The sequence below is a fragment of the Alligator sinensis genome, unplaced genomic scaffold (genome assembly GCF_000455745.1).
Source record: "Alligator sinensis unplaced genomic scaffold, ASM45574v1 scaffold254_2, whole genome shotgun sequence".
NCBI classification, from domain to species: Eukaryota; Metazoa; Chordata; order Crocodylia; family Alligatoridae; genus Alligator; species Alligator sinensis.
In genome coordinates, this window is record NW_005842396.1 from 1309008 (window position 1) to 1335899 (window position 26892).

Sequence of the window (26892 nt, forward strand, 5' to 3'; positions counted from 1 at the left end):
TCCTGCTGCTAGGAGAATGTGTGTGTTCCCAACTCTCCTGCTAAGCACATGTCCTGCCTTGTCTCCTTCCATCATCATTAGTCTCCTCTAACACAGAATGATGCCTATTCCCTCTGTCTTACCAAGGGAATGATTCCTTCTAGCCTCTACACATAACAAATAAATAAAAGTATTTTTCTTCATTGGGGTTGAACTCACAGCACACCCTGGTGCACCATTATTAGATGCTCTGGCTTAATCATTCGTCCTGCTACTCCTCCATCCTCTAGCAGACCCTCCTCTTTTAATAGGCAGCATAAAGTTGTCATGGGTGGGTCTATATTGCTTAGGGACTTCTCTTCTACCAGGGGCTAGTCTATTACTACTTTCTACCACTGGTGTGTTAAAGTTATCATAGTAAGAGCATTTGAAAAATTACTCACCACACAGCTAGCACATTGCAATTTTTCTAGCAAGAAGTGATGCTGCATTGTGCCAGGAGACAATCTTCAGGAAAGTGGCTCAGGCCCTAGGAAATTCTTAATTCATTTAATCAGTTTTCTAAGAGTAGGTCCTAGGAATACAAATTCCTTCAAATCTTGTCAATGAGGAAAAAAAAGCTGCTGCCCTGAATTATGACATACCCTGTTGAATCATCTATGGCCTCATGCTGCTGTTCATGTTTAGCCTATGGAGATCTGCTTTTGGAAGAGTCCATGAGACAGGTGCAGAAAGCAATGCTCTGAGCAGATATCTGCCATTTCAGTGGCCTTGTAAGTACTGCCTATGCTGCAGCTCATGCATAATGCAGGGATCCTTCAAAATCAAAGAAGGTATGCACTTAAAATGTTTCTAGCAGTCTGAAAGTACTTACTGGTTCTGCTGTTATTCCCTATATTATGAGTAAAAAATGCCTGCCAAATAAATAGAAACTTTTTAATACGTGTGTTTAAAATAGTATTGCTAATTAGGGGTGTGCAAAACAGGCCATATTCAATTTGGATTCAGCCCAAATCAGGCACAGCGATTCGATTAATTGATTTGGATCATTGTCCCCAATTTGATTCGGCTGAATCAGAATCTGAAGTTTTGATGGGAAGCTCTATCTGCCCCAGCATTGCAGCATTCACAAGCTGCCTGGTACCTTGAGGTATGTAGAAAAAACATTTAAAGCTGTGTCTATGTCTGAATCATTGAATCTCTCTGAATCGATTTGGAGCGTTCTGATTTGATTCAGAGACATTAAAGGGTCTCCTGATTTGATTTGGATTTGGAGATTCAGCCGCCGAATCGGGCCAAATCTCCGCTGAATCAAATCTGCAACTGATGCTTCGCGTAGCCCTACTAATTAGCAAGTGTTCTAAGTTAGGAATAATATTTGATTCTGCAAATGGGGTTTTATTTGTGGGAACCAAAACATTTTAATTTTTTTAATTGTCTTTCAGCAAGTATTTTCTGATCTTCCACTGGCTTTTACCAATGAGCTCGACTGGCCCCAGTTTTCAGGGATCACTGGATTTCTGAACTCCACCATTGGGTAAGTTAATAGAAGGCTGAAGTCAAATTTTAGCATACCTAAAAGACCAATAAATAAAATACAAGGCAAAGTTAAGAGAGAAGTATCCAGTACTTGCATGGAAAAATATAAACATTGCTATGCTCTGCCTCTGCTCTTCTTAAAGTCATAATAACTCTCTCTCTCCCTTATCCTAGATATATACATTAATACATGTGTTTCTAGCCAATCCTCATGGTATTCAGGGTGGATTCCGGAGCTGGTAACATTTTTAATTAGAAATAAATTATTTTTTAGGGATTTTATTGCTGTTTAAACTAAAAGAAATTGCAAATTTTGGATTTTTGTTTTCTTACTGAATTTTTTTTTCTCCTGTTGAATGCAATAGAATAAATTACGTTTTGGGTTTATTTCCAGCATGGTCCTACCTTAAACTTTTTTTCTTTCCCTGTTTTCCTTTTCTATTTTCACAATATTAAAGAGACTTGCAAAATCAAGACTACAGTATTTTTAAGAAAAAGAATTCTGAGTTTTGCAATTTTAAGTATAGTTCTGAATGAAATGAATGGGCAGAGTTTGAATAATGAGAATAAACTTGCAGAATAACTATGATTTTTTATATGATTCTGGAAATTAAAGCACAGAAAAATCCAGAACATCCACGTTCCTCAAAACCCTATTTACCAAATAACAACATCCTTCATTAACTAAATATTGCATTCTTTAACCAGTGCATCCAGTCTGCTTTCCATCATATGCTATATTGAAGGCTTTAAAAAGTTCATATATTACCATTAAATCATCCTTGTGGTTAATGCTCAGTTTTATCTCAGGTTTCTATGTAGATCATCCTTTTTGGTTTCAAGACTTATCATGGTTTTATAACTGCACTGCTCATTGTTTGCCATTCTCCAGCCCAGGCACTTAGCTTATCCAAGTTCTTCATATATAAGTTCAAACACAAAATCAACAGCCCCAGTAGGGATTAAAATGTTTTCAGGGCTCTGGAAATGAGTTTTATTTTCAACTTTCCTTTGGGCAATTCTGCTTTGGAAGGATTTTTATTTTTCTCTACGCTGCAAAGTAAAGGGGAAAACTAATCAAACACAACGTGTCTTCAAATCGGTCAGTCCAAGATTTATTACTCTGGGAAATGAACGTCCTGCCAATATTTCTCATTTTTATTTACTGTTCCACAACTGTAATGAAAAGCCAGACTCTTTGCGTGTCAGTGTAATTGCTTTTTGTAAATGTTATCTTGAAGGTTCAATGAGCAACTATCTGAAGAATCAGGAAAACACAGCTAAAAATATGCACCATTTGAAAGGCACTATATATTATATCAGTCTATATACAGCTTTCCATTTATGTCATCATGTTTAAAAGAAAACAAGTTTTAAGTGAACAAAGAGGAAATAGAAATACAAAGGATACAATATTTAAATATTGAGTTAATTTCTAACTTTTCAAAACCTTCTTTGACTCTTCCTGAACTTCAGAGGATTGAATATAAAGGATATTATACTTCATTGAAAGCTTTAGTCTCACCTCATTACTATGCTATGCACCTATGGTTATTTCCTGGTCATTTACATGAAAGAGAAGGTTAAATCCTGAAATAGGCAGTGGAATATAAACCCAGAAAAATGCAGTTTTACATTTTGGTCACCCATGACTAGTTCCTATGACTTGTTGGGTCTGCTGTAGCCTGTTAATTGTGTTATATGGCTTTTCTGTCCACCTTTTAAAACTATTGTTTGCTTCCCAATTGCTGTATTTTGCTGAATCTTCCCCCCAATGTCTGTTTGAACCTCTAAACAGACCTCTAATAATAAAGTAGTCATACTTCACTTAGTTTAATTTTGAAATGCATAATTTATTAGAAATTCACTCAATGTAGTGTGAATTATAGTGCAGTGTCTATTTTCCCTTTTCTTGCATTGCTCAGGAGCATACTGAATAAAACATGCTAAATATGGAAAATGTAGGTTCAATCTTTCAAAGACTACCAAGAGCTGTTCCACTGCTTTTACAATAGTATTTCATGTTGTAGAAAATCCTATGCCCAAAAGTGTATGGGAAATCAATTAATATATTTCTTTATTAATGCTGAATGTGTCAACCCCTTTCATTAAAGCTAACTAGGTTTTTATTTGTATGATATGAATTTAGTACCTTTTGTTTTGTTATTTTTTCAGAGGCTGGACAGAATCTCTATACTTATATTTACGTAGAAGAAACCTCTGCAATCACAGAGACTTCCAGAATATTTCCAAAAATGGTACTTTAACTCATTGTTTTTAATAGATGAAAGTTTGATACTCGATGTTGTACTAATGGACAGGTCTCACAGATAATTCAAGTTGTATGTGCTGCATGCATGAAATGTGGAGAAGCAGAGAACACTGTTTAACATGGTGTTTTTTGTTTGCATTAGTCTATCTCAACTCTGAATAAGGGCTTACATAAGCTTGATTTCTTTCATCTATACTATGACTAATGACTTCTGCTTGACTAATAATTGATGCATTTCACTGTCTAATCCAGAATTCATTTTTCTTTATCTAAATGTTTTAATTAAAAAATAATTAGATCTGAATACTAAAGGTTCTATGCTTCCAGAATTGCTAACGTCAGACAATTTTGCAGGATTATAAATTAAAATATTCTTTTTTCTTATTATGGCCAATTTTTGCCCTAACTAGAGAATAAAACTAAATAATGGCTTTGGCAATACAGAAAACTTCCATATTATGTAGCCTAGTTGGAGATTGATAGTTCTCAAAAGAGTTAAAACACTAGTCTTGAACTAAAGCTATGAAAGAACAGTCCTATAGCACCTTCCTAAACTGAGCTGAACCTTACCGTTAGTTCACAGTTATATGTCCCTCTTAAAGCAGATTGAAGGTATTTGCGTGTCTTGCATTTGTGCTCCAAAAAATAAGCAATCTACTCCTTTCTCCATGTGTGCCACAGTGTAAACACAGGGAGTTGGACACTAGCTAGCTGTCCCCACATGTATGCTGTGAGGAAAGGTTCATGCCCTGTTGTACAGGATATTTTGTAGCGATATTTTAGATGCTCTATGCAACTCTTTATTTACTTAAGGCTCCCATACAGCACAAATAAGGATTGTACACAGTGGGTACATCTACGCAAGACATTACTGCACAGTGGTTACTGTGCTTTTATGTAGTATTTGTATAATCAAGTACTAAATAAATGTGCAGTAACCAGTTACTGTGCAGTAGCACTGGCAAGCACCTGTTTAGTGATGCTACTGCACAGTAGTGTATTAGCACTGTTTCTGCTTTGACATGCTACTGCACAGTATTATTTGGCTACTGCACAGTTAGTGTCTCATGTAGACATGTCCAGTGTGTGTACATAGTGGGCGTGTCTACACATGTGCATTTACCGCACAGTACAGGTGCACATTAATACGTGCATGCCAGTACTACACAATAAATATGGTGACTTGCACTGACTTGAGCGTAAATTTGATACCTGCATCATGCAAGATTCAAATGTGCACCCAGTTAGTTGCTGAGCAGTAACATACATGTAGACACCTTACTGTACAATAACACTGTGTCTGTCGACTGATTTAGGACTAATTTTAGTCACAAGTCAGTCCACACACAGCATTAATGCGCCTTAACACCTGCACATGATGCCAGTCTATTCCTGCTTACTGCTCAGTAAATTTAAGCTGGCATAAATGCACATGTAGACATGCCCAGTGTGTCCTGTAGTAGCTCTACTGAAGATGACCTGGTAATTCAGGAGAATGGTTCTCACTTCCAGTGCTAAAGGTTTTGGACTCAAATCCCGCAGCAGCTCTGACTGGGAAAATGCAAATAGGATCAGATAAGATGATCATAATGGTTTCTTCTCATTTTAGGAGCTATGAATCTATTTGCTGACTATAATACCATCTTCCTTAGATATCTTTTATATATTTTTTTCTTTCTCTGAGGTCCTTTCTTTTTTTGTAATATCCCTCACACTTTCATAAAGTGTCCTGATTAGTTCCTTATCCCTCTTTCTCCCCATTTCACATGCATATTTTTACTCTTACATTGTACATACACTACTTTCATATTATGTTGTATAAAATGAGGCATGAATGATGGGGGGCATGGTGGCACTGGCAGTGGAGGGAGCACAGCAGTGGTAAGCGGGGAGCTCCTGCAGATGCTGCCAGCAGTGTCAGCAGCGGGGGAGTGGCAAGTGTCAACCAAGGGTCAGCGACTACCCACAGATCCCACTGGCGCTGTCAGCGACGGAGGGAGTGGCGCATGTCAATCAGGGGTCAGCAACCACCTGCAGATGCCACCAGCTGCATAAGCAGCAGCCAGCAGCAATTGCTGACCACCCACAGATGCTGCCAGCAGCGTCGGCGGGGGGGCCAGGAGGGGTGGCAAGCGGCAATTGCCCACAGGCACCATCAACCATGTTGGTGGTGCCTTTTTGTAGGGGGTGCACCACCATGCTCAGGTGCACGTGCACCCCCTATGCAGGGGGGGAAAAGGTGCACCCCCTACACATCGCCAATGAAATGAGGTGAATCTGCCTGAGCAAAATGCTCTCAAGAAAACTGAGAGGAGAATTTAGAAAGAGAAGAATCACAAGTGATAGAAAAGCTCCAGGGTATCTTCTCTCAGTGTCTTTTAATCATTTCACTGACACAGTACTGTAAAATTTCATTTTTATTGCCTTATTTGGTATAATATTTTCCCCAAATGGGGAAATTTAAATGGGCACTGTCATAATATTAAGCGTAAAAACTGACTACCAAGCCCACACTGGCCCCCTTTGGGAGAACTTAACCCTTCTGTCTAGAACAATGGTTTCTAGTACTAGAAATATGAAATGAAAGAAAAGACTTTAAGTTTACAATACAGAAATCAGTCCTCTCTATCACAGAGCTAAGACCTGTCGAGTACTGAAAGTGCTTACTATCTCTAGGAACTATGCAGCACATCACAGGATCAAGCCCATAACACTCAAGCTAGGGTTTGTTTAGTATATAGCTCATAGAAAACCACGTGTTGCCTTTTCTTCATATTGTCATCACAGAGATGAAAACAAATAGAAGGAAGGGCTGCTCAAGGTAAGAGCTTCCAGCTGGGCACAGACTCAATCAATGGGAGATCAATTTTTTGAATTGCCAGCTTTGACAGTTCTCCTTTAAAATTCAGTCTCTGGAGATTGAAAGCAAAATTGGGAGAGACAAAAAAGAAAAACAGCCATTAAAAACATCTCTGTCAAAATGCTACTGAGAAACTTCTATAACTGTAAAGTTTCAGGTGCTTAAAAGAGAGTTTATTTTTCTTCACACTGGTAGGGTTATTGGAAACTTTTCAAAATTTTTTTTTCCTATGCTTGTTCAATTATGTAGCGTGCAGTATTACCTGATCGTTACAAGCTGGCAAAATCCTGCACCCTGTGAGTATTGGTAGACTCTAAATGCATCAAGACTGTCATGGTTTCACTGTAAAAAGGGGTGAGGCAATTCTATGAAGGACCCCATATCTATGCATTGAGAACTGTTGCATTTTTGTCCACAAAGTAGATCAGAGCAGGAGAGAGATGCACTGCGTGGTCAGTAGCAACTTTTCTAAATAGAACAGCATCCTTTTTGTAAAGTCCAGTATCCCAAAGAACTAAAGACTGGATGTTCCCAGATGCCCAAGCTTGACATTGTGTTAATTTCTGTCTGTAGAAGAGTATGAGTTAGCATTAACATGTGTGACACACCTGCGAGCAGACTTGTGGTAATAACCATCCTTTCTTACAAACAATACCCCCTCAACATAATACCCACCTTGTTTTTAAAAAGCAGAATAAATACAAAAGATTTTTTCAGAGCTGTGGCACCATATGGCTCATGTCCTGCATAAATAAAGCTGAATCCCTAGACTGATCTTCATGGGTGAATCTATGATTTTAAAAAGAGCTGAAGAGAATGAGCTAACGCACTAAAGAGGCTGTGAAATAGAGAGACCAGGCTAGCTAGCAAACAGCAATATTGCCCTAAGTGTGGTTAGCTTGATTAGTAGATTATCAAGACTATTAAAAAGGAGAGACTATCATTAGCACTTGTAGAGTGAAGAACAATGAGTAGGGGATCTACCCAACTCCAGGAAATGGCCTGCCAATTTCACAGGGCCAGCCACTATTTTTGTGGGCTGATTGTGGTGGGGTGCCCCATGCCTCTGATTGGCTAAGAAGCTTGTATGGCCCTGCCCCTTGTTGCCGATTGGTTGTGAGGGCTGTTCATCATGTGGTCCCACCCCTCACTGCCGATTGGTGTGTGTGTGTGGGGGGGGGGGACTTCATGATGGGCAGCCCTCTCAGCCAATGAGTGGCAAGGGCCTGGGGTGGTAGCCATCTTGGGCTCCCCTTCATGTCGGCAGTCCCACCTCCCCCCTTGCTTCCTGGAAGGCTGCTCAGCCGGGCCACAGTGCTATGAGGACTGCTGGCTCCATCTGGGGAGTCAGCATTTTATTTTCAGTAAGTTGTTTTTTTCCTGCAGATTTTGCAGGCATTGCCCAATTTCACAACCATGAAGTCAGTTGGCCATGAATCATTAAGCCAATTTTCTCCCTCAGCTGCCTCACCAGGGTCCTTCCAACCCCTGGCAGAAAATCAGTTTCCCAGCTTCATACACACACCCCAATCTCACAGGGCTGATTTTGAGGGAAGGGTGTGTGTTGTATGCAAAAAGATATGGTAGTAAGGTTTTACAAATAGAAAGACACAAACACATTATAACTAAAAATGATAAACATTCACCAAATCATCCCTAAGATAGTTTATCTATGATGTATATGGCACACAAAGATACTGTATAATAAAGGATTAATTGGGGGTTGTTTGAAATGGCCTACATAGCTCACCAGTGGCTTTATAAGATGTTTAATATATGAAGTAAGTTAATAATTCATGACGAATCATTTTCTTTGTTTGTGTCTCTCTTTTCTGTTTGCATATCATCTGTAAACAGTTCACAATTCTAGCTTATTTGGTCTACAAAAATATTTGCTGAGTAATTTCTACAAATAATTCTTGAATTGTTGCTTATTCACAAGCAGTGAATTGTGCTTATTAAATATTTGATGTCCTAACATTTAAGCTTTTTAAAATGGGCCTCTGGGTTATATATAATGTTTTTGTTTCCTGATGGGATGAGTGCAACTCCTAGAATGAGCTTTCTAGCATGAATACTCACAATTATGAATTAGATACTTGTTTTTCTGCAGTATTATTTAAAAATTGCTGTTTAGGTAGAACATTTATGCCCATAAAATTGTTTACAAAAAAAATGAATATGAGAGAAATGTGAACACAGTGAAAATAAATTCTCTTAAAATGTCAAGCTAAGAAATGGCATCTATATTCAGATCGTTACTGCCATGTTCATACAGCCACCTCTCCCATCCATCATTCTGTTACATACATAATGCATTTGGATAATGTATGTATTTTGCAAGCAACAAGTTATCATCCGTTTCTTTATAATTCTCTGGTGGGATTTTTGAGGGAGGTTTTTGCTTTCCCCTAGCCCTGTTTAGGGGATTTTTTATCTTTGACGAGAAAAGCAGACATACTAGGCTTGTTACCTTGACCTCTGCCCCACTGAATGTTAAAGCACCAGATGGCAGCTGAGAATATATAATCATATATAATGCTTTCCATTTACGTGCTTCTAAGCACCTAAACTCATGGATGTAATATAGCTTTTGTTACTCATTTATCATCTGTTTATTAATATGTCTGTAATATTTGTTCTTTATTAATGAGATCAAAAATGTGTGATTGGCATTTTGAACTGCTGGCCTCAGAAAGACGCAAAGACACCCTGGCAAGGTGGATATCATGATCTAGACTCTTCTGAGTTTTAAATGGAACAAGGGATGTAAAACAGAAGGAAATGCAGCTAGGGTTTCACCCCACATCTTACTGGAGGAGTGGAGCTCTAGCAATCCTATGAAAGCCTATAGAAATACAGGAAAGAGTCAAACTTCCTTTCAGTCTCATAGGTTCAGATTACCTGATACACAAAGGACCGCTTTCTGTGGTTGAAATGTGATACCCATGAGTAGTAATAACGAAGGAGCAATTTTAAAAATGCAAAGTGGTACCGTTTCTACTTTTGTTCATAGATCTTTCACTCACCTAGTCCAATACACACATTCAATAAAGCTTCATCCATGACTATTCCATTCAAGTCACAGAACAGAGTTTGACTTATTAAGAAGTCAAGAAAAAAAGAAAATAAAGAATGGGATGAGGGTTGGAGAATAGCACAGCAAGAGGGAGGGAAAACAGGCAAAAGGAGAGAACAGAAGAAAATACAAATGAAAGCAAGCCTCTGAAGGGCTTTTATACATTACATTAAAGAGATTTTGCAGTCATCGGATTTCCTGCCTTTATTGTTCTCCGCCTCCAAGGTAACCTTATTTTGAACAAAAATATTCCATTCAGCTACCATTTTGCTGCCACTACTTGCACAGCCTATTGTAGTACACAGAGTGACAGAAATTACAATGTGGAATGATGGAACTGTTAAGACACTGATTTAGGGAACTAGTTAAATGTATAGCTTTTAAGTCCTTGCTTGCAGTTTTGAATGTGCTTAAATACTTCCCTTAATACTTTCCTATTTCAGGGCCTGCATGAGGTCCTCATTATAAATAACCATGGGAGTTTTGCTCTGACTTTCTTTGTTCATACTGGTGGAAGAAAGTATACACCAAACAATTTAGGTGAAATGTCATTGATATACATAGTTACCCCATATATCATGAAAGGTACTGTTGGCATAGCCCCATTTTTCATGTTTGTTGCTCATAATATTGCATAGCTGTGAGCCATTAATTCTCATTAATAGTGAAAGTGATTCACTTTTCAGTTTATCATGGAAGTTAAAAGTAGATTAACCAAAGACAAATAGGATTGGCTAGTTTATGTCCCAGACCCATAAACTGCCAACTCTGAATTAAAATCCAGATCCAAAGGACCCAAAGTTCAGAAATGGTTTGATCTACAAAAGTTCCTGGAACTGCTTTGTGCAGGGAAGAAGAAAACAGATCTAGTTATTTATTTATTCGATATATATGTCATGTTCACCAGAGAGTGCTCAGATCAGTTTACAATAAAAATTGAGATAACTTATAAAAACAGATAAAATATAAATATAGAATAGTGTATTTTGCTTTGCAATTTTATTCCCTTTTAAATGCTATAATCCAAAAGAAAGGTCATGGAGACCGATTGAGCTCATAGTATTAGATCACTAAAATGAATTTGATTTTCTGTTGTTTTAGTCATCTTGGACTATTTCTCTTACACCCACTATGTTTGATCACCTAGGTGGTTCCTCCCATAATCTCCTGGACTTAATGAAAAGGTAAGCATGTCATGAATTGGAACAATGGATGCAGGTACAGTAATTAGTCTGAATTTTACATTCTAAAAACAAAGCAAAACACTGAAATGAATATGCCAGCTGACAGTGCTAAATGACTTAAAATGAACTGACATCATATTTGAAGAATTGCAAGCTTCATGAACATTAAATAATCAATTTTTATTTGATTAGTCTCATATTTGGGGCCTAGAATAAAGCACACAGCAGTTGATGTCTTTCCACTAAATACAAAAGAACTTTGAATAGGCATTTCCATCATATTTACTCTGCTGTAAACTGATCTACATTGACTTCAGTGGACTTACTCTTAATCTATACCAGTGTAAAAAAGTTATTGATAAAGCCCTTTATCTTACTAGAAACTTATTTTGTGAATGCGATTTCTAAATGTTATCTTTGTAAAATTGAGTGATTGTTAGATAAAAAATTAATTCAAGTGAAAGGTAGTCTGAGCTGGGATAGAGGATCCCTAAGTTACATCACAGCTCCCACATCCCCAGATCTGTCAAAGATGATACATAGGGCACAGTCAGAAATGACAATTTTTGCCTGATCTGGCCACAGATCAGTAAAAGTGATCAGAAACTAACTCAAATCTGTAACATGACAGAAATTCAGCGTGCATAAGCCACTTTCAAAGTGGCTGAAACTGGTTTAAGATAAATCTGGATGGATGTAGTATCAGATTTAACTAATTTAGGTTAAATCTGTGTATTGAATTTCTGTCCCAGATCCCCTCCAGGTTCAAGTTAACTCACAGTCCCACAGCATCCCAGAATGTTTTGCACCAACCCCACAAAACACTCCTCCCCCCTTGCAGGGTGGGCAGGCTAATCTTGGCTCACTCTTGTCTGTTCCAGTGGAGCAGGGATGTGTGTTCTAGCGCCCTCCAGCTTCTGCCCTGGACCACTGCAGGCATGTGGCTGCATTTCTGGAATCAAATGTGAATGTCTGTTCACTTGCTTATTGGTTCAATCTACACATTTTAGACTAATCTGTGAAGATTGAATTGATTCAGTCTTGAGCTTTTTGACCACCAATACATAGCCCTATTGGATGGCTGGATGGAAGGGCTAAGTTGAGTTGCTAAGGACACAAAGGGCGCATCTACATGTGTATTTAAGCACGACTAAATTTAATGTGCATTAAGCTAATGCGCGTTAAGCAATTTTTGGCAGGAGTCTATGTGCAGGGACTTGGCACTAAAGTTAGTACCAGGTCCTTGCAGCCCTGCCATGTACCCCTAGTGGCTAAAGTTAGTGCTGGGTCATGTCTACCCGTGCATTAATGCACTTTAACTAATCATGCCTAAATTTGATGCCTGCATTTGCAGGCATCAAATTTAGGTGTGATTAACCTAATTTTGCCATTTTTAATGCACATTAAGGGCACATACATGTAGATGTGCACCCATAATGCATATTAAATTAAGCTAATGCACATTAACGAGTCTTGTGTAGATGCTCCCAAAGAGTTCTATCTCATGAGCCAGAGAGCCATTCATTAGCTGAAGGTGCATGTCTGTCAATGACTTCTACTCCATTTCTGTCCTGCTATGGAAGATCTCTGCAGTTCTTCTGAGCTGTGTCTGCTTGTAAGTATGCTTACAGCCTCCACCACCCAATTGTTTGCCTTTTCATTAATAGCAAACCACCACCATCCCTTTTCAGGAAGAAAGCAGCATTACCACAAAGCAGTTGCTATTCCTGGCTGCATGCAGTTGGCCCCTGTACTGGAAGGCAGCTAGGGAACAAGTACTGCCCATCTTGTTCCCTGCATTTGTGCAGCTACATAGGGCCTACGCTAATCTAAATTTTAGTAAATAGATATATGTTACACTGTACCTTGACGCTGAGTATACTTGGAATCTGTCCAGTCAATAAGGGAAAAATGTCTTGGACCTCAAGATCTTAATCAAGTACATCTTGCTTGTAGTCGTTCCTACCTTCAAATGTATGGAACATCAGCAAGAGCATTCTACCTGCTCATTATCACCATAGCACATAAGAAGAGAACCAGGGTCTTTATGAGCAAAGATCCAAACCATATACTGATAAATCAAAGAAAACGGCACAAGGGACTTTGACTAAAGCTGGTAAAAAGGTGGACTTTTCTATTTCTTGGGAAGATTTAACATTTCAAAATCTGTGTCCATTCTGGTTAAGGACAAAATCAAATTGTATCAGTTTCCCACACAATGAGAATTGTGAAAAAATAATATTTCAGAAAGTTTCCTTTTTTGAATTCCAAAATTTCATTTAGAATGTTATGAATTTTTATTTGTTATTATTTTTACATTTTTTCATGATATATCAGTAGTTCATATTACTGATGCATCTCATTCTATACTAGTCAAGATATTCCATTACTTGAATATTATTTTATTTTTAAAAGTAATTAAGGGCAGCTTCTGCTTAGTGTTGACTAAAACATCTTATCTGTTTTTCTAGAACAGTGTCGCCTGTAAAAAAAACAAACAACTGGGTATTCTTAGTGATTTTAAAAATTAACATAAAATTTAAAATAAGTTTCAAAGTGCCATACTATAGCATATTATGCATTAATACTACTGAGTGGGTGTATTTACATGTACAATTAATGCCATTTGAACTTGAGCCCAGGACCACAGCATGTTGAGCTGGGATGAAGCAGCCCTGGCTGGCAGGGGGTGCTGGGGGTCAGCCTGCTATCCTGGTGATGCTCCTGACCATATCAATGTGCTGTGAAGGGGCTGGTTGGGGCATGAGGGTGCTCCAGTGTGGTGCTAGCTGGCAGGCAGCCCCCTGCACTGAAACATCCTCATGCCCCAGGCAGCCATGCCAACATCTACATGTGCACTGTTGTGGAGTAAAAATCTCTGCAGCAGGATAGTACTCCTCTTTACAAGTACTATCCTGCTGCCGAGTTCATTAGTTTACTCTAGTTTAAGAGCCTTGCACTTGTAGATGCAAGATGTTTACTGTGGAGCTAATTAGTCTACTGCACAGTAAATGTCTCATGTAGATGCACCCAGTTAGTAAGAAACAATATAAAATAAGGAAATCAATGTAAGAAATTAATACTCAAAACAAATTTGAAATTCCAACCTGAAACCCTGAAAATTTTCAAATAAAATATTTTTCTTAAATGAAACTTTTTTTCCTTTAAAATATTTTCTGTTTACATTTTTATTGAAATTAACACTTTTTTTTCCAAAATACTTCAAAACGGTTTGGATGAAAATAGCATTTTTCATTGAAAAATACTGACCAAAATCTGACCAGCTCTATTTTTACCTACTTCTCTAAAAGTATGGCATATTCATGAAAAATGGCAGTGCATAAAATGTAAAAGTTATTGTTCCTTGGTCTCTTCAGATTTGATTTACCAATGAAAAATGTGTGTGTTGGGTGGTGGGGGGTGTTGTGAGTTTGTTTTTTCTATTTCTCTCTCTCTTTCTGTGAACTGGTCCCAGAAAAGTCATTGAAATCTAAACTCTCAGTGTGGGAGTAGAGAATCAGGTTCTAACACAAATATCTGTTTGAGTTTACTATTCTGGGTTTTGGGTTGCAGGCCAGACCTAAAGCAAGAAAGGGTGTGGTTTAAATTCCTATGATATTTAAAAGTTTGAAAATTTGTTTGAAATTTCCTCTGCTCTGAGTGATAATCTTGGTAGTTTAGCTCTTAAGAATTCAACAGCATCTAACTCAAAACCATATCCTAATTTGACCTTAAACCCAAAACTTTATATGAGCAATCCTTAGTCCAACATGACCTCTAATTAGCCCAACATGACCCTCATCTCTAATTGAAATTGCTGATTAAAATATTTTGATCTTAGTGAAAAGGAGGTGGAACACCAGCCGGTAAAAGAATGGTGAGCCAAATATGCAAAGGGAAAGACAATTTTGAAAATATCTGAAAATGTTACCAAATTATAAGAGTATAGCAAAACCAGATTTATAACCATTCAAGAGTAGCTTAAGCTTAAAATAAATACTTCAAAAAGTTCTGTCACGGACACATTGTGTAATTCAAGTTGAGAATGTCTTTCACCATTAATCTTGCTACTTTATCTATTTCTTTATTTATTTCTTTATATTTTTAGCTTGGCTAGAGATCATGTCTTGGACAATCCAGCCATAGTTATCTATTCTGTAATTGGGAATGATGTCTGCAATGGGTAAGGTTCAACAAACCAAACTAATGTTTATATTATATGTCTTTTTTAAGAGTCTTCTTATGAGTTAAGCCTTTCCATGTTGTTATTGTTTTCTTTCTCCTCACTACATTTGGCTTTGTTGCTTTCTCTGCTGAAACATAGTACTTTCATGGTTACTGGGGCTAGAGTAATTTCTGACTTCTTGGTAACAAGTGATCTTGCAATAGCTTTGTTGCCAAAGCTAGCTTTGCTCCCCTCTTCTATTATTAGAGGACCTTCTGCCTTGACACTAATCACCAGTACTGCCAAAGTATCAATGTGCTCTCCTGCTCAGGCTAAGGGAGCAATTCAAGAGGATGGTAGGATACCCACAAGGACAAATTAGCCTTTTGCTTTTGAGCCTTGCCTATTTCTGAGTACTGCAGAGAGATATTGTTCATTCATTCATTTTGGTCTCGTTCACCCTATGAGTATGACAGGGAATCTTGCAAACATCTTCATAAACACAGACCCCTGGTGACTAATAGGGAACACTTACAGCGGGCATGTCTATGCATGTATGTACGCCGGCTTAAAGTTACTGTGCAGTAAATGGGAATAGACCGGCACCTACATGTGCAGACATTAAAGCACTTTAATGCTGTGTGTGGACTGGCTTGGGACTAAAGTTAGTCCCAAGTCAGTCTACATACACAGTATTACTGTGTAGTAAGGCATCTACATATGTGTTACTGCACAGTAACTAATTGGCTGCAAGTTGCCATGTTGACTGCATTGTACAGGCATGCGTATGTAGACCCACACCCATACTGTGCAGTAATTTTGGTTACTGCACAGTAAATGTGCACATGTAGATGCACCCAGTGGTATTCATCCCAGCATTTTACTCCTAAAATGTTTGATTTGGCTTAGCTATAGCTACAGAACAGAGTCTGTACATCTCCCTCATTCTACTAATGCAGTGGTTCTCAACATTTTTAGACTCATGGTGGCCCTTGGAAAATGTGAGGTCTTAGTTTTCACTCATTTTTTGACTACAGAAAAATATCAGAGCAATTTTTCTATTGCAAAGAACTAAGAAAGACTGCAACAGGTCAGAATGGTTTTAACACTAAGGATTCCTATTTGAAATCTCTGGGTTTATCTTGTGAATCACATGAAGGTGTTTCCACACCTAACAGTGCTAGCATTGCTTGGCACACTGCAGCACCTTTCAAAGGCACCCCAGGGTGTCATGGCACCCTAGTTAAAAATCACTGTACTAATAATTTTGTTATTTTCTGCCTCTAACTTGAAATTACTTCAGTGACCTGCTTCATTTTAATCTTCTTTTACAGTAGCTTCATTTCCTTTATTTTACTATTCTTCCATTCAGTTTTCATTTGGTTTGTGCCCTCATCTGGAACTGTGTTAAATGTTCCCCTGTAATACCCCTACAATACCAAAAGGGCGTGCATATAATCTCAAAACCAACAGTAAACTGTGCCCAGAGTCTGATTGGAATAAAAACTCCACCGTGTAAATGCATTTCAGCTCTTCTTCATACCCACACCACCTGCTTCCATAATTGTAAACTGGGACCACTGTGGGGCAAGATATGTGTGGCAACAATATGCAGAGGCTAACTCAGAAATCCCATCCCAGAAGCTAGGCCTTATCTATGGCTCCTGTTGCAAAAGCCTCTGGAGTGATTTAAGTGACAGTTTTAGTATCTATTCCAAGCTTCTGTTGTGTATATATTTTTGATGTAGATGCTGTACCATCTCTGCTGGAATCCAACCCTTGGTCATTGCCACATCTCTGGTTTATTTTTAATTCTATAGCATTTCTCTCTAATTCAGATCATCCCTGCTTTCTTCTCTCTTACACTATTTTTTAAAGTCCATCAATTTAAACTATTTTTGGCCTCCATTTGTGTGGATATTTCCAAATGCTATTTATTATTTATATCTATCCAAAATGTTATCCCACATTACAGTGACACTGTTCAAATTTGATCCTGCATATGTTTTGGTGGGAAATGTACACGTCTACAAAAATATAAGCACTCTTTTGGCTCCAAAACGGGAAGCTGCTGCTGCCTTTTGTAGAAATCCAAAACTCCCATAGATATACTAAGAAGGAAACAAACCATGGATTTATTTTCAAGAGGATATTGTTATATACAGTGGCAGTAGCTTTGAAGTATCTACAGAGGTTCTTCTGAATGCAGACCATCTACAGAGAATGATTTCAAGCAAGAGGCCAGACAAATAAAAATGACTTTAAAGGCAATTTTAAATTGCAGTAATAAGGCCCTTACAGCCTAATCCTAAATTCTGTCTTTGAAAGAGATAAATGCTCTTGCATACACTGAAAGAACAATTCTTAGCCAAAGCACTATTAAAATGCCAATATTTTATCCAATGTGAAGAGCTAGCCAGTGAGTAATATAGGCACTTGCAGAAGAGAAACTTAATGAAATTGGCACAGTATGCTGTACTTTCCTCAGTACCCACTTTGTACTGTCCAATCAAGGGGGTTAGAAAAATGAAGACAGATGGCAACTGTATCTCTCAGCCCACTGAGGCCCAAATGTAGGACAAAGACCCAACATGAAAAAGATGAGAAAGTAATTAGTACAAGCAGCTTAAAATTCTCTAGAATGATTAAATGCATTTATTCTGTTTTATTTAATAAACCATTTCTATGGACCCTCTTAAGTGTTGGTGATATAAAAATGTTACAAAAATTGAAGCTGAAACAGTAGCAAATTGGTGTGGAATCAAAGTCATCTACAGTCTAAAATGAGGGACAGCTGAGAGAGACGATGGGAATAGATAAGAATTCCATTACTGTAAGGCTGCCATGATCAGCTGTATTATATCCTGTCCCCAGCTCTCAAACTGGGTTATATCGCTGAGCATTCCTGTGCTGAGATTTAGGATATTAATTAAAAACAGAAAAATGTGTGCAGACTGAAGGGCCATCCTATGGCTCTAAGTTGTAATTTGTAGTGCAATTATATCACTGGAATTTTGAAAATGCTCCCATGATTAGAGTGATACAATGTAGCATGTTTTCAAACATTCACACATTAATGTGCATATAACATGAATTGACACAGTGCACTGTGGCAAAAATCAGTTTTTAAGCATCTCAGTGTTGTGAACTGACATGATATGGAGCAGTTGAAGAGAACTACCATATTTTCTCTTAGGCAACATGAACATGCCTCAAATTAAATATGCACCTTGTTTTTGAAAGGCAGAATAAAGAAAAAAAGATGTTTTTACTTGAGAGCCTGGAGGGGCAGGCAAGAGGGGAAGGGGCAGGGAAGGGCAGAGAGGAGAGAATGTATCCATAACCAGCAGCTAGGGGGTCCCGCATGCAGCAGGTGCAATTTTACTTTCAGTTTCCCCTGGGAGAGGCTGGAGGCAGAAACTGCTATTACCATATTTCCATGATGTTAATGTGCACTCTGATTTCCAGCAGCTGAGTGTTAGGGAAAAGGTATGTGTTGTATACAAGAAAATATGGTATGTCCCAAGACTGTCCTGCTATAGCTGGGGCAGGCAATTGTTTCAGGCGGAGGGCTACTTAACGAGGTTTGGTGAGTTGTCGAGGAATACATAGGTAGCCCTGCCCCTTGACAGGTGCCCTGCCCCCTGGCTGCCATCTTGGGACCACAAGTCCCAACCCTAACCCCTGATCTTTGCCAGTCCTTCCCCTTCTCCCCCAGAAATACTCCTTTTGGGAAGGGGAGGTTGCCATCTTAGAACCTGAAAAAACCAAATCATATGCTAAAAGTCAAACACTTACTATAGCATATTTCAATTTTATTACAAAAAATATTTTTGTCATGATTTGTGTTTGTGTAGTGTATATAGAGGTGATTGCATAATAACTCAAAAATAAATTCTTAGTCTGTTATATTGTGCGGGGGGGTTGGGTGTGTGTGTATGGTGGAGGGTGTATGGTAGGAGGGGTGTGGGGGATGTATGGTGGGGGTGAGGGTGTTTATGGTGGGGTGTGGGGTTTGTATGGGGGGTGTCGTGGAGTATGGGAGGGAGTTTGTGAGGGGGTGTGGCTGTGTGTGGAGGGCATAGGGTATGTTGGGAGCTTGTGTGGTATTTGTGAGTGTGTGGCTCTGAAGAACTGTCCTGCAGTTAAGACAGGCAACACTGTGGGGTGGCGTCTGTGTGTGTAATTTGTGGGGTGTGAGGGAGGGTGGGGGGCGTGTGAGGACCCTCTCCACACTCCTCCCATGGTGCAGCAGCAGGCACTGGAGTCTGGCTCTGCCCAGTGCTGCATATTGCAGAGAGGAGCACAGTCCCCACTGGGCCGTTTGTTTCCCCCACACACCCTGCACTTGTGGGGCACAGGAGGGAAGCCCCAGGCATTGGAGCTGGCTGCTTACCCCACCCCAGCCCACTCCAGTGCCTGGGGCTTCCCTCCTGTGCCCCGCAAGTGCAGGGAGTGACAGGGAATCAAATGACCCAGCAGGGACTGCACTCCTCACAGCACTGTCTAGAGCCAGGAGTCAGGCACCAGTGCTGAGCAGAGACACCCCCCCCCCCCCGCTGCTGCTTCCCCTGCTGCCTGCCAGGGCTGTGCACCATGTGGGGAGTGTGGGAGGGGTTCCCATACCCCTCGTCCCTCACACCCACATCCTGCCCACTCAAGCTCCACGCCGCTGCGGCTCCCCTGGGTGCAGGTTCTGTGCTGCAGCCAGCCCCACACCCTATGCTCCCACCCAGCTGCAGCCCTGCCCCTGTCCCCCACCTTCCCTATCTGCTGCTCAGAGGGAACTGGACATTGGGAAACCCTGAAGCAGCAACCCTGCCTGTGCTAGTGGGGCTGGGCCATTCAGCTCACGAGGGTGGGACCAAGGCATAATAGGATATGTTGGGGGTGCGTGTAGGCACCTTGCTCCCACCCTCATGGGCAGCAGGGCTGGGTGGAGCACAATTCACTGAGGGGTGCCGTGGGCCGGATGAAAATGCCTGGCAAGCCAGATCTGGCCCGTGGGCCATATTTTGCCCTCTCTTGTGCTATAGGTTGATGTTACGATAGTTCTTTGGGCGTTAGAGCTGTCAGACATAAAAGCAGCAAGGATGGAAATGGAAATGTTTGAGAGGATCATTTTTGTTTGTTTGGAAAGGAAATTACAAAAAGATGCATTCAAATATCAGTGGCTTGACTTAAATGGACAAAGACTGGGCAACTGACAGTTCTGAATGTCACTTTATCTTCATCTCACCCTGTCATGTTTAGAGTCTCAGAGGTCTTAGATCAGAGGGAAGGCTTTGAACTGTAAGTGCTATAATATGGGTACATCTACACATGCATTAGTACACCGTAGTTACTGCTCATTAAGTTTAGTACCTGTAATAACAGGTACTAATTCAATGCATGGTAACCGGAGCTACTGCACAATAGCATGAGCACACACCTTTTTAGTGATGCTAATGCACAGTAGACTAATTCTACTGCACATTAGCACAGTAGCACGACTTTTGCCACAATGTGCTAATGTGCAGTAGAATTAGTCTATTGCACATTCACCATCTTGTGTAGACACACCCTACATGTAGGATAAGTGAGGTGGACTAAGGCTCACACCTTTATCTCTAAATTCCCTTGCATTAAGAAGTTTAAGCCTCAATCTTAATATTGTTGGGTTTTTTTATTTCCAACTAACTGAACGTTCAAATGCTTCAAAAGCATATATTAACACAAAGTTAAATTGCTGACCATGGAATCTGGTCCAATCATTCATTTGTATGCAAAATACACCACAGTGGAGTAGTCTAAATCCTTTTTGAAGATTACAGTTCTCTCACGTAAGACTGATTTGCCCTGGAAAATAAACATTTCTAATACCTCAGGACAAAAATAGAGCCTTTTCAAAGCTTACACTTCTACACTATTCAGCTATAAAATAAATGCACTTGCCTTTCAAGAAGCTCATTGTTCATTACAAGCAGTAATTAAGCTGAGCATTGTACTACCCCTGGGAAGTGGGTAAGCATTGTTGTCCTTTCTTTACAAATGAAGGAATTAAGGTACAGAGATCAAGTGACTGTCCAAAGGGAAAAGTTTGGATGGAATCCTGGCCCTCTGACTCCCAGTCCTGTAACTTACTTCCAAGTCCATAAGAAGAAAAGGATAGAGTAGAATGGTGACAATAGATATAGCAATATGAGATGTAAATTAGATCTGCAGGTGGTGCAAATTCATTCATTATTTGAAAATAGGTTAGGACTTGTTTGTTTGTTAGCAAATAGGGCAAATGCTCAATTAGTAGAAATTTACATAATTCCTTTGATTTCAATTAATCTATAGCAGTTTATGCCAGCTAAGAATCTAGCCTATTTCTAATACTTTGTCTTAATTATGAATATTTGATATGCAGGCTGAGTTGTATAGTAGTGATAAGTATAGCAAGGCTGTATACACATGTTCCAATTACCTGGCAGAAAAACTTACTTATAGACACCTGAACAGATATTCGAATGCTGAGCCTCAACAGTAGAGAGCCTGCCGTGCTAATCCTGTGCAGCCAGGGGACCCTGCATACACATCTCGGCATGCTCTGTGGGTTCCCTCAGAGACAGATGGCAGCAGTACACAGGGCAGCCCTTATTTGCCTACTCAGGCTGCCTATGTCTCCTTGCAGAGAGACAATGTGAGATTGTGAAGGGGCTGTGTTGTGATCTTTTCCCTACTCAGCTGGACCAGCACAGTCCAGTGAACAACACATTATCTCCCAGGGGAGGGACAGGGGGCAGAAACAAAGCACTCTGGGATGCTAGAGGACTGTGCTGTGGCTTCTGTCAGAAGAGAATGTGTACAGACATTCATTCTCCCAAAAGCTCTCCTGGTTGTTCCCAGATTATTTTTCTCCTAGAGCAGCCATTTTTGGTCTGGGAGAAAAAATCCTGGACATATGTACACTTGTAGTTCCTTCTGGGAAAGCAGTGATACTCCCAAAAGAAACTGAATGTCTGAATGTTACTTTAGAGTCTCAAGAGGTTGCTTTTTGTCCCTGACTTGAGCATTTCTGATGTGAATGCTTCCATGTACAAACCTCACATCTGTTTTCTATGAACTCTCATGTACAGGACCTAAAAGTCAGTTTCTGCAGCAGTTGATTGCATAGACCACTGTAGAAAGCAAACTCACAAAGGTCACACGCACAGGTGAGAATGAGTTTTAAAATGGGAGTGAATATTCTTGGGAATGGTTTTACAGCATTCTGCCAGCACTTACAGAAAGCAATAGTATTAGGCTTGCATGATTTGGTTTTAGGTTTAACTCCAGATTTGAAGCAGAAGTAAAAAACCCAAGCTGGTTTCCCCCAGGGTGTAGTCCATTTGGTGTTATTTCATAGTCGCTTTTCATTCACTAAGATTTTGTTTGTTCCATATCATGACATTCACACATGGGCGCATTCTCAATTTTAATCACAGTTCCCTGCGCTCCATTTCTGAGTGATTTTTTTGAAAGCTGCATTGTAACCACAATACTTTGTTTTTCACTCTAATCAGTGGGTTTCCAAAGTTATATATCTACTTCCCAGCATCCAGCCAAAGTAGTCATATGGGTTCCTGAAGCAAGAAGGATGGATTTCAAAGAAGGGAGCTTTGGGGCCACATGATGGTATCCCTTTCAGCCCCAGGGATCCTTTAGTATCAGTAGATCAGGGGAAGGAGAGAAAGGGAGATGTAGAATGATAACACTTAAGTGTCTCTGCAGGAGGCTTCTTCCCTATGTTGTATCTTCCCTGTCTCCTCCCTATGTTGTACCTCCCCCTGAATGCAGGGATATTCATGGAGCTGGACCCTACACTATGCAGCAGATGTTTTATTTGCATTCTGGCATTCAGTCCCCTTTTTTGTGCAGCAACACAAAACCAGTTCCACACCCTGAGGGACCTCATCCTTAAAGAAGAAACCTGGATTTGCTCCATAGAGCCAAGTTAAACTGACCTGCTATGCCTAGAGCCAATAGAAAACAAGTCAGGGGAGTAGGTGTGTGAGGGAAACAGCTCTGTGTACATGTGCCAGTTTTTGGTATAAGAAAATAACATTAAAACCACACTGATGTTTTTAGCTAGCTTATTTTTTTTATTCAACTTTATTTTGCCATCGAGATTTTTTCTAAGCTGCTTACTGCTGAATGTAATAGGAGAAAGGTAAATCTGCTCTTACTAATGACTGAAGCTCCTGATCAATGAAACCTACGTCTTTGTTGCTTTGTCTCACTGACAGCCTCTATATTTTAACAAGATGTTTTGGGCAATTATACTGTGGAAAGTTAAATGTCTGCTGCTCCCTCATCTAATTTTCTGTATTTATCAGCATGCCTCAATATTTCTTTCTTCTTGAGGGCACCAGTGAAGGGAATGTAAGACTTGAAAGCTATCAACAAGCTATCCATGATGCATCTATTGCAGCAGGGGGCAACCTTTTTGCCAGGCATGCCACAGATTAGCCCTGCATCCTCTTCAAGTGCCAATCTAATCCATTTCCCCTGCCCAATCTGCTGCTTTGCTTTCTGCTTCCTGCCCTGTGCTCCCTACACAATATGCTGCCCTTCTTTCTACTTCCTTCTCTGTATTCCCTGCCCCATCTGCTGTTCTGCTTTCTGCTTCCTGCCCTACTTGCCATTGTGCTGTTTGTCCCCTCCCTGATTTGCCGTGTACCCCCCCACACACACACACACTGCCCATGTAACTTGTGGCACTCTTACTGCAGACTGGCTACCCCTGATCTACTATTTAGATAAGTGTATTGAATTCAAAATATACCTAGAAGCTTGGAAAGATATGATTTTTTTGTCCAGTACAGCTGTGCCTTATATGTTCATAGTACCTTTTAATCCATTTACATAAACAAGAATAACATCATTCTAATCCAAGGTGAAAGATAACAGCTGTTTAACAACATGCAGCAATGCTATGTGACAGTTTAAGGCCATAAATGAAGAATTTCTTCCCAGCTGAAACTGCTAGCAGAATTTAGGGCAATAGAATATAGATACCAAACACAAATTTGACAAATACACCGATGTCAATATCACTACAGACATGACAAATGACATAGAGTCTTAGGCTAGGGGCAGACATTCAAAAAGCCTGAGCCTGAATTGATTCAATTTTTGCAGGTTAGTCTAACCTGGCTAGACTAAATCAGTTTCCAACCATATAGACAATCCCTCTGAACTGAGGAAATTCAGGCACATGCCTGCAGTGGCTCAGGCTGTAAGCTGGGGGCACTAAGGGGGGTGTGACCAGGCCCTGGCAGGGCTCTGATTAGGGAGGGATGTGAACCCACAACCTGCCTGCAGTCCCAGGCTTTTCCCCTGTTTGCTGCTCAAGGGGTGGGAGTGTTGCCAGCCTGCAGCCCTGGACTAGCACTCTGAGGTAAGCGGCAGTGGGCAGTGCATGCATCTGTTGATGATATGGAGCTTTTCACTCTGCCTCCCTGCTTCTATACACTGTGTGCAGTAAACTAACAGACAAGCAAGCTGGGGCAGGGGAAAAGGGGGATCTGATAATAGTGTTTATCACCCTTATCTCAGTGTTTACTGCCCCATTAAGAAAACAACAGAGAGATATTACCAGCTATCTGTTGATTCAGCACATAGTCAGCATGCGGTCTGCTGGCTAATACACAGACACCTCAGCAAAGGCAGAGGGAAGGGGGGAATTTGTGCTTAGCAGAGAGTGGCAAGAGGGAGGGAGAGAAGAAAACAGCTCTTCTCAAACATTTCCAAGGAAGGACATTAAGCTACCAGTTGATTAGCAACAAAAAGCCTGTCTGCCTTTGCCTCTCTCATAGCACAGACTGTAACCAGCATGTGGTCTGCTAGCTAATCTAGATGTGTCTGCTAAAGCAGAAGGGCAGGAGCACCACGGAGAAGCCGGGCAGATGCGGAGGGGAGGGACCAACCCTGATGTGGAGCAGAGAGCCCCACCCAGCCCAGAGAGCATACTGGGATGCTGGGAGTGTCTGGTTTATCTTAAACCAGCAAGGATTCTGGGACAGACATTGCATAAACTAATTTGAGCCAAATCAGTTAAGTCTGATACTACATTCAACCAGGCTTATCTCAAACCTGTTTCAGCCATTTTCAAAGTGGTTTATGTGCACTGAACATCTGTTCTGTTACACGGTTAAACCAGTTTCTGATCACTTAAACCGGTTTATGTGTAATGTCTGTCCCTAGCCTTAATGACCTCAAACGGACATGACCTCAATTTTGTATCTGGGGAGGGAAAGAAAAAAAAAAGGTATCAGGCAGGAGCGTGAATTGGACTCAAGGAAGTTACTTCATAGTAAAAATGGTGTAAGTGAGAACAGAATCAGGTCCGTTTATATGGAGAGCTCTGTGTATAAAAGGGCAGGAAGGCATGCACTTTTTATGACCTGTTCTTTTTATTTTGTTGAGGATTTATTTCTGCATGATTTGTGACTTTAAAAATAAGAATACAATGACAAACCAGAGCTAAACAATATTGTTATCTTTTGATTTTAATTAGCTAATATAAAATGAAGAAGCCTTACCTAAAATTGTGGGGCTCTTTCAGCCTTCATTTTATGAACATGTCACTTGATAAACTGTCTGCCCTTTCTTTTATTTGTAGGAGACCTGACACAGTGGCTTACATGACAACACCAAAGCAAATGCACTCCAATGTCATGGAAGCGCTACAGTATCTAGACTCTCATCTTCCCAAAGGGAGCCATGTGATTTTAATGGGCTTGGTAGATGGTGGCTTTCTGTGGGATCATTTACACAACAGATACCATCCTCTTGGTAAATATGAAGCCTTGTTTTTAATTTCCTACTGATGAATCCTAAACTGTACTGATGTACATTACCAAAAAGTTTTGGGTCATTGATGTCAACCATAACACCAGGCTTGGATTTGGCTCAGTTCATCCCAAACTGCAGTCTGACTAGTAGGGTCATTGTGTCTGAGAAGTTGCTTTACCTAGAGTTAAGCAGTGTAATTTATCTCAAAGGCTCCCCTCATCCAGGTTTGAGTGATTAGATAAAACTAGTCAAGTCTATGTCTGGGCTTTCAAAGCAAACATTAACTGATGAAATTCTGTAAAACTAATATCACAATCAATTTTGCCCATTTTCTCCCAGCAAAAGTGCAGTTGTGACAAGTCAAACTTCATAACAACAAGAAGAACATGCTTTGGCTTTCTTTACCATATCATTGTAATAAGATCCAGGGCCTTTAAGAGCTTAGGGATAATTCTTACAAGTTCTTCATCTAAGAACTCACATGCTGCTATATCTCTGACCATTTATGAATAACTTACTCCTTTACTTAATGTTATACCAAGCAAGGGAAACATTATTATGAAAGGTTTATATGACACTCCCTATTTTGCCAATGTATTTGACTAAGATGGGTGCTTGCTGGCTCCTATCAATAGAGGGGAAACCTAATGATGTCATTAAACTGTAACATGACAACTCTTCAAAACTTCTGCAATAGGGCTGTGCGAAGCTTCGGTAGCTTAGATTGAGATGAGATTCAGCCCAATTCGGGGACTGAATCTCCAAATATGAATCGAATTGGGAGACCAAGTAAAAGCTCTGAATTGATTCAAAGCATCCAAATCAATTCAGAAAAGCTTCAGAAAAAGATTTGGCCAATTTGGAGATTCAGCCATAGAGTAAACAGGTAGCTGACAGCTGCCTCCAGCTGGTAAGTCTGTTGGGGTTGGGGGAGGGGAAAGGGAAGAGTTGTGGGGGAGGGAGGGATTGGTGCTGGGACAAGCTGCCCAGACAGGGAGGGGGGGGGGGGAC

At 40.1% G+C, this 26892-nt stretch overlaps 1 protein-coding gene across 1 annotated transcript in view; it reads left to right on the forward strand.

Annotated features, from left to right (window-relative positions):
• Nucleotides 1–26892, forward strand: part of AOAH (acyloxyacyl hydrolase) — a 165568-nt gene that overhangs the window by 93831 nt on the left and 44845 nt on the right. Inside the window, exons 13-17 of the mRNA XM_006029757.2 lie at nt 1425–1516; nt 3694–3776; nt 10877–10913; nt 15022–15096; nt 25709–25881. Coding sequence (XP_006029819.2) covers nt 1425–1516; nt 3694–3776; nt 10877–10913; nt 15022–15096; nt 25709–25881 — 460 coding nt within the window. The remainder of the gene's footprint in view (nt 1–1424; nt 1517–3693; nt 3777–10876; nt 10914–15021; nt 15097–25708; nt 25882–26892) is intronic.